Source organism: Sitodiplosis mosellana, unplaced genomic scaffold (genome assembly GCF_009176505.1).
Source record: "Sitodiplosis mosellana isolate CC-2019 unplaced genomic scaffold, AAFC_SMos_1.0 Smas_scaffold_38, whole genome shotgun sequence".
In the NCBI taxonomy this organism is placed as follows: domain Eukaryota; kingdom Metazoa; phylum Arthropoda; class Insecta; order Diptera; family Cecidomyiidae; genus Sitodiplosis; species Sitodiplosis mosellana.
This window is the reverse complement of record NW_022595280.1, coordinates 101,889-109,976: the sequence shown is the minus strand read 5'-3', so window position 1 is coordinate 109,976 and position 8,088 is coordinate 101,889. Positions and strand designations below refer to the sequence as shown.

General features: G+C 36.9%; 2 protein-coding genes across 3 annotated transcripts in view; one reads left to right on the top strand and one right to left on the bottom strand.

Annotated features, from left to right (window-relative positions):
- LOC129569666 (early endosome antigen 1-like) overlaps nt 1-3,432 on the top strand; it is a 13,998-nt gene extending 10,566 nt beyond the window's left edge. Inside the window, exons 2-13 of the mRNA XM_055448765.1 lie at nt 109-213; nt 317-514; nt 581-832; nt 905-1,156; nt 1,223-1,474; nt 1,566-1,670; nt 1,758-1,946; nt 2,015-2,131; nt 2,208-2,414; nt 2,566-2,670; nt 2,735-2,839; nt 2,959-3,432. Coding sequence (XP_055304740.1) covers nt 109-213; nt 317-514; nt 581-832; nt 905-1,156; nt 1,223-1,474; nt 1,566-1,670; nt 1,758-1,946; nt 2,015-2,131; nt 2,208-2,414; nt 2,566-2,670; nt 2,735-2,839; nt 2,959-3,011 — 1,940 coding nt within the window. The 3' untranslated portion in view covers nt 3,012-3,432. The remainder of the gene's footprint in view (nt 1-108; nt 214-316; nt 515-580; nt 833-904; nt 1,157-1,222; nt 1,475-1,565; nt 1,671-1,757; nt 1,947-2,014; nt 2,132-2,207; nt 2,415-2,565; nt 2,671-2,734; nt 2,840-2,958) is intronic.
- Nucleotides 3,433-4,463: 1,031 nt separating this feature from the next.
- Nucleotides 4,464-7,754, bottom strand: LOC129569567 (centriolar coiled-coil protein of 110 kDa). 2 transcript variants are annotated; one of them, XM_055448551.1, is made up of 4 exons: nt 7,463-7,546; nt 7,298-7,366; nt 5,021-6,811; nt 4,464-4,898 (listed from the first exon to the last, which is right to left on the bottom strand). In XM_055448551.1, exons 1-4 carry the CDS (start codon nt 7,529-7,531, stop codon nt 4,692-4,694), a joined length of 2,136 nt encoding a protein of 711 aa, XP_055304526.1. In that variant the 5' UTR covers nt 7,532-7,546; the 3' UTR covers nt 4,464-4,691. The 2 variants fall into 2 exon arrangements, with proteins under 2 accessions (XP_055304526.1, XP_055304524.1); XM_055448549.1 differs by having other exon boundaries at nt 7,298-7,754.
- Nucleotides 7,755-8,088: the final 334 nt, after the last annotated feature.

Sequence of the window (8,088 nt, the reverse complement as noted above, 5' to 3'; positions counted from 1 at the left end):
GGTTTGATTGTTTTTTAGAATATAGAGTTTGACTATTGGAAAACTTGCCAAATGTAAACGATATTGAACAATAATTTGAATACATTTTTTTCCTATTTTTTTTTTCAGATGAATGCAAGCGATCGGAAGAAAAAGACCAGGACTTCAAGCATGTTTCGATGAAATATGACTTATTGGTGAAGGAAAAAGACCGACTTGATGCCAAATTGAATGGTTAGTACTCTGTGGCTTGTGTGTATTTATAAAGTGTCATCAGGGTTGTATTCTAGTCGATTTAGCACTCCAAGTCAATTTTAACTATTTATGCTTTAATCAGGTAAAAAAGAGCTGCAGGAGAACAAAAAGCGTTTGGCCAACGAAATTGCGTTGCTCAAGCAAGAAAATAAACAATTGAAGGACTCGTTGCACCAGGTGGAAAAAGAGAAAAATGAAAAACAGTCGAAAATTGATACGTTTGCCGAGAAATTCTCAGCTTTGCAAGATGAAAAGAACAAAGTTGTCGACACGTTAAAAGGTTTATTTCAATGGAATTATATTGTTGGTTCCAAGTTTTTGGATTTTTAAAGTAAATAATTCACAGATGAGTGCAAGAGACTGGGCGAAAAAGATCTGGACTTTAAGCGTATTTCTGCGAATCATGAACTGTTGTTGAAGGATAAAGAGCGGCTTGACATCAAATATTCATCGCTCAAGCGGGAGTACAAAGATTTGAATGATATCTTAAATCAGCAGACGAAACAATATGATGCGATGAGATCGGAATTCAACTGCTTAAATGGAAAAGTGACGTCGTTGCAAGTGGAAAAAGAAAATATCGAAGAATTTCTCAAAGGTATGCCTATTTAAACCAACTCACTTCAGTGGTATCTAACGACTTACCGTTGTCAATCGATTCAAATTCTAGTCAAATCCAAGCAATTGGAAGAAAAGGAGATGGAACACATGCGAATCTCAACGAAATACGAATGGCTTATGCAGGAAACTGAACGCGTTGACAACGAATTAATTACGCTAAAGCGGAAAAATGAAGATTTAAATGATTCATGTAATGAGGTCATGGAACAGCGTGACTTTGAGCAGTCAGAAGTGATGTCATTGAATGAGAAATTGAAAACGGTACAAAGCGAACGAAATAATCTTTCTGAGAAGTTACAAGGTATATCTTTGTGTGAATTGACCTATATCAAAAATAAACATCGATTTTTTTGGTCTGATTTCTCAGAAAAATGTAAGCAGTTCGAAGAAAAGCGATGGGAAGTTGAACAGTGGTCCACAACGTTTCAAACTTTGACGAAGGATAAGAATCAGATGGAAGACGAGATTCAAGCGTTCAAGCGAAAAATCCATGTGTTGAGCGATGCTCTGGCTCTCACGGAAAAGGATAGAGATAAGCGACAGTCGAAAATTGATACATTGAACGAGAAACAGCAAGCACAGCGCAGTGAATTGGAAAAAGCGGTCGACACTTTAAAAGGTTTGACTTCATTCAATAATTTAGATGTTTTGTTCTATTCCAAACTTAAGTCTAAGTACACACAAACTCTATTTTACGATACATCAAATAGATGAACGCAAACGTTTGGAGAACAAAGAGTTGGATCTGAAGCGAATCAATACGATGTATGAATTGCTATTGAAAGAGAAAGAGCGCTTAGGAATCGAACTTCAAGGTCAGTTTAGTCCATTTCAATATATTTAACGTCGACAGACGATGACAACGATGATAGATGACCACTTCTATTCAATTGGTTTCATAGGTGAAAAGGGGCGGGCAGCAGAGAAAGATACGGAAATTTCGTTACTCAAGCGAAAAAATGATATGCTGAACAATGCTTTGTGTGTCGTTGAAAAGGAGAAAAATGTGGCACAGTCGGAAATTGGCACATTGAATAAAAAACTACACACATTGCAAATGGAAAAGGAACAGATTATTCAATCCCTAAAAGGTTTGTCTATTTATAGTGGAAAATATTCCCAACCAGATTCAGTCTATTACACATATGCTGTTTTGCAGATGAATGTAAACGTGCGGAAGAAAGAAGCTCGGAAAAAGAACTCGGAATCAAACGTGTCAATGCTAAGTACGAAATATTGTTAGGTGAAAAAGAACGCATTGACAATGAATTGAAAGGTCAGCTTTGGGTTTTATTAGCTGGCGTTTTTTTTTTGTGTAAAAATTATTCAACATTCGTCTTCTATATTCTCAGGCAAACGAGAGCTTCTCAGAGAAAACGAACGCATGAACACCGAAATCCAAATGCTTGGCAGAAAATGTGAAGACTTGAACCACTTGAACCAGAATCTGAGCGCAACGGTTAAACAACGGGACAAAGAACGTTCGGAAATCACCAAATTGAATGATAAATTGAGACAATTGCAAATCGATACCGAAAAGGTAGTTAGAGCTCTCAAAGGTATGCATCCAGAATTCTATTTTTAAACATTGTCGATTATTCTGAAAGAGTGCATTGGATTGAAACAAGATGCTTGGACAGGTTTTTTTTTCTGATGAAAATAAAAAACGAAAAATCATACCATGAATAATCATCGCGAAATCTTTTCCAGATAAATGCAAGCAAGTCGAAGAAAAAGAAGCCGAAGTCATGCGATTCACAAAAATGTACGAGATGTTGTTGTCGGAAAAGGAACGCGTTGAATGCGAGCTCAAAGGTTTGTTTCAACTCATTTTCTTAGAAAAATTCCTAAACTAATTCTATTTCTCCCATCATTTCAGCGAAACATGATAGGGCCAATGAAACAGTTGTTCGTTTAACCGAGGAAAACAACAAGTTGGTTGAAGAATTACAAATCAAAGAACAACTGCTCCACAACATCAAAAGTAAGTTGTTAAAAACCTTGAACATACATGAACATATATTTGGTTCATGAGCATTTAAGAATTGTGTATGCGTTTGATCGATATATCTACCCCTTATCTTTTTGTCGCTTCTTCAACAGGTACGTTCAATATATTGACTCCAAAGAAATTCCAATCGACACCGAAAAAGTAGCCATTGCAACGTCGTACCGAAAATTCCAACTTACCAATCATGGTGAGCCAAAAATCCACTCAAGAGGAACGACAAAGAAAACGAAAAAAAACACAAAGCTCATTAACTGCCATAAGACCACTTCTGCCAATGTTGGGGATTGAACGAAAAAAATTCTTCGAATTTCTTCTCTTCAGTAGGTTGATAAACTCAGGAAGTTTATCAGCACATTTAATTTAGTTCATTTTTATGTCATTTATTTTGGCTTCATTTTTTTATATTTTGCTAAATCCAAGATTTTATTGAATTTGTTGTAATGAACAAAGAGATATGTTATTAGAGCTAGATTTTATAGAATGTTCATTTTTAAAAGATTTAATAATGAGGAAAAAATTAAATGGAAAATAGTCATAGAATGACTAAGTATTTTATACTTTTATAATTTCCCGACTTTTATTTTGTCTCATGTAAAAAGAAAATCAATGAAAATGATAACAAAAGGAAATCCAAAAAATTGCTTCCGTCTTTAACGAAAAATGTGCTTCAATTACTCGTTAGACTGTAATAAGAAAGCATAAGGGAGTAGTTGTTCGTATGCATAAAATAAAATATGTCAATAGCAGCATCTAAATTTTGTGTCACATTTAATGTGCATAGTGTTTGAGAATTGGGTGGAAGCCGAACGAGTATAATAAATAGTAAAATGTTCGCAAAAATTCCTTTTTTTCTCTTGTTCGTGAATGGTAAGTGAATGAGCGCGCGAAAATTGCCAAATATCATGAAATTATGTGGAATGACCCGCCTTTTCTAGATAATTTAATGGTTTTGGCAATTTGGAAAGCGTCCATGATTTTTATTGAAGCTCTCTCGCCTCCCCCTTCCTACGCAAACAGTGAATACACTCACACTCTTACACTTACAAGGAAAAAAAATTACAATAGAGAGTCGACGTATTGGCTTCCTCACTCCATCTCCTCTCACACTCCGTGTCGAGATGATTTTTCTTTGCCATTTACATAAGTCGGAATTGCGTAGCGTTGCCGATTAATATCGTCTGATATGGTCCATAATGTAGGTCTGTGCATAAATGCTCATTGGTATGGAGCAAAAACGCAAATGGTTCTTGCGGTCACAAATGTAAACGGCGTGATAATTTAGCACCGATAATTATGTGCTCAGCAAGTGTACTTCTATAATTTTCTCTTTAAACAGTTTGGCATAGCCACCACACCCAAAACATATATTCACGAAACGCTATAGTGCACAGATTTGATTTAATTAAATGAACAATGACCGCAATCGAGAGGGCGAGAAAGAGAGAGAGAGCAATGGCATGAAGTGCGATGTGATAAATCAAAGGCAATTACTTTGAATGTGCTTCCACTTGAGTGTTCGGTATATTAAGATAAATTTGATTCCATTAGCCGTATGCTGTGATTTACGTGAACACCATCGATGGCAAAAATAGACCAATTTTAATTTCTATCAATCTTAATTTTTTCTATTTTCTTTATTATTGTACAACATTTTCGAAAAATTTCTATATCATTACAAGAATAAGTTTAATATCTAAAAAATTATGGTATAAGGCAGCTGTTTAACAGATAATTAAATAAACATAGAACATGCACTCGTTGAATTTGCTTGCGAGTATTTCGTTGTTTTGTAGTATTTTTGTCTCGAAAAGGGGTGGGTATTCAATCAGAATTTTTTCTCGAATCGGGCGCTTTGCGATCGTGCCAAGTGCGAATTACCATTGACAAACATGTGATTCTTATTATTATCCGACGATTTGGACCTGTTCATTTTGAATTGTTGCCATTCACGATCCTTGGCAATGATATCCATGCGTTCGACCATCGGAATTTTCACAAAAATGCTGTGCAAATTTTGACTCGCTGATGCCAACTGGAAACGAAAATGCAAACGAAATAGAAAGTTGTTGAGAGCCGCACCGAAAAAAAAAGAATTAAAAGTTTCTGGCCATTGGCAGAAAAATGAGAAATTGGCGTGTTGAGCGCGTGAATTACCTGTTGAATGAGATGCGATTTGAGTTCAATATCAGCCGGTGATTCGTTTTCATTGCCCTCGTAATGCAAATCCAATATGAATAGCAGCGTATCACGAATGGTTTTGACGATATTTTGTACTTTTGTTGATTTGAACAGTCTTCGGGTGAGATAACCACGGGTGTATGCCGTTATTATGCTGGCAGCTCGAACCTCTTCAATGGTGTACATTTCGAATGGCTCGGAACTAACCGTTGACAAACTTGATGGATACGATTTGTTCAAGTCATCCGCTATTAATTTTTTATCATCGTAATACAAACGGCGAATGCATTTGGAACTGTCCGGCGTAAATCGATTCACACGATTGCCATTCGTATCAAAGACCACCGGCACCTCGTTGTTCACCTCCTCAATGAGCATCTTTTCGTTGGACTTCTTTGCCTCTACGACGGGCTGGGTTTCTGTCGTTGCTTTTGGTGTGATTTGCTTTTCATTTCTATTTATAACTAAATCCGAAATTTTCTTCAATAATTCTTCCTGTTGACGGAAGAATTCCTCCTGCATACGTTTCTGCTCTTCCTGTTGGCGCTGTAGCAATACCTTCATTTGATTTGCATGCTGATTTTCGATCATCACCAAAATGTCTTGGTAGTTTTGAGGGGTTATGTTATCATTGGCACCATTCATTGGCCGGGTTGAAGCCGTTTCGATGACCTGGCTCTTGTTAACTGTTTTATTCTGTGACACTTTGACCGAATTCAGCGATGTACTGGTGCTGTTGTCTTTCTTGGCACTCACTTGAACCTTGCTTGGTTTACCCGTTCCATAAATTGAGCGTAAAATCGATTCTCTATTCTTAAAAACACCCGACTGATTGGTTGGCTTCTGTTTGGTCGCTGATTTTGTCGTCTTTGTTGTCTTCATGGCCATCGGTGAACTGGTTTTCACTGAATACTGGGTCGATAATACAACGGTCGTGTTCAGCGATGCATTCGAATTTTGTGACATCAATTTCCGTGCACTGGTTTTCGTTGGATTATTTTTCGCTTTTTGTTCTTTTACTTCGGGACTATCCACTGCATTGAATGACTGCAGCAACTTGCGGGGAGTGTTCATCTGGTTGTTTCGATTCTTGCGAAATTCATTCAATGACATCGGATTTCTGAGCGGTGAACAATTTGAGCCAGGATTTATACCATTTGCTTGCATATGTTGGAGCAGCATTGGACTCGGTTTTTCGATCGTGTACGAATTTGATCGGATTAGCCGTGCGCCAGATAATTGACCATTTGGAAGAGGTGAAAATGATTCGCGACCCGACATCGGCGTGAAGTACAGCGATTGATTCCGACTTTCATCCAAAGCTCCCAACGATGGTGACGAATGCAGTGAAAAACTGGGTGAAATCATGTCCGTGTTGAATGTATTCAAATTTGCATCAATGGTCAAAGAAAGTGGCACAATATTCAATGACTTTCGGTCGCTTTGCAACTCTTGAACCATGGCCTCCTCTTCGTTAGCCGTTTCGATAGTTGACGTTGCTTCAACAGCTTCGTTCATTTTACCAACAATATCGTCTTTGAGCGTCGATATATTGTCATCAAGTAGACTATCAACCGCTGCTGAAGTGTCGTAGTTTGATACACTGCACTCAACAACACCTTTGACCAATGTTTCATCGATGTCACTTGCTGCCAACTCAGTAGATGAAACTTCAAACTTTTGTTCACGTCTCAGTCGTAGTCGACGTTCAACCTCCATTGCCAACTGTCTGTCATGACTCAGCTCGATGCGACGATCGTCGTCAATCTGAATGAAAATAGAATGAAGGAAAAAATGTTGAAAAGTTTCGAACAAAAAATTGATATGCTAGCTATGATCTCAAGGATTAATTGAATTGCCTTCGATTGAATATATTTGAATTATTGGAAGCAAAATTTTGAATTGGATGAAATTATTTGGAGTAAATACCAAAATTATTTCCCTAAAAATAATCATATCAATTCTTCATTTCATTTTGAGTGACATAAAAATCGAAGAAATTATGCTCAAAATCACAAATCAGATGAACTAAAAATGTCCTAATGCATGAAATTGCGTCTTTGTATTGAATATGTTCAAACGCTCGGTTACATTCCAATAAATATCGGCCGATATACTTCATCTTCATCAAAAGTGCTGAAATCTAAAGCCATTTCAAAGTTCAAATAACTGTTCTATTAAACGCATACGACCCGGTCTCCACTTAAAAAAAAATAGCCGTGCAAAATGTTCAACACTACAAAAACTACTTACAACTGGTGGTAAAATGGGTATTCCATCGATTTTAAAAACAGACACATAGGAATCGCCTGCCTGAGACATCTTCCCGTGCACACAAAATAAATGCAACGATTTGTAAAAAGTTTTAGATGAAAATAAAAATACGTTAAAATATAAATTCGGCTTTGTTTTGATTACTTCGATTGAACATAGTGCTTCTGGCGCTCGTTGCTTGTACGGTCGTTGTTTCCATGACAACTGACACATGTCAGTATGTCAGACTGGCGAGTGCGTTCACTCATTGACAATTCAAGCGGTAGTTCTTACCGCTCGCAATGACATTTAAACGTCTCAGTTCAATGTGCGCCAAATTTTCAGTTGATCGAAACAGAAGTGTCGAAATTTTTGCTTATATTTTGGTCTATCGCGGATTTTCCCACACCAATTTTAATTACACGTGCGTATTTTAAGAATACTTTCTGAATTTTTGACGTATAAAAATGTGTCGATTCACATCTCTGAAATTTGAAAAAAATTTAACGACTGTTATGCTCGTTCTTTTTTCCGCTCATGTAACCTAATCTGTCGTTTCGCGCAACGCGATTTGTCAAACGTCATATCAGTGGTATTTTTTTTTTGTCATATGAATGAAAAAAAAACTTTCTTCATAATTCTCGCTCTCTCGTGTATCGGAATGTGTGCATAAAGAAAGCGATGCCATCAGGTGAACGAGAATTTGTAGAATTTCATTGAGTGTGTAAACGATAGCCATCCGTTTATCGGAACCAAGTTCCATTCATAAGTGCATTATCAAATTAACTGAA

Bases quoted from the DNA above. Each gene is read 5' to 3' on its own strand.
- LOC129569567 (XM_055448549.1), bottom strand. From the start codon at position 7,531: ATGTGTCAGTTGTCATGGAAACAACGACCGTACAAGCAACGAGCGCCA. The intron at 6,812-7,297 runs GTAAGTAGTTTT...ATTTTCATTCAG, and splicing joins TACCCATTTTACCACCAGTT to ATTGACGACGATCGTCGCAT. The intron at 4,899-5,020 runs GTAATTCACGCG...TTTCGTTTCCAG, and splicing joins AATCGCATCTCATTCAACAG to TTGGCATCAGCGAGTCAAAA.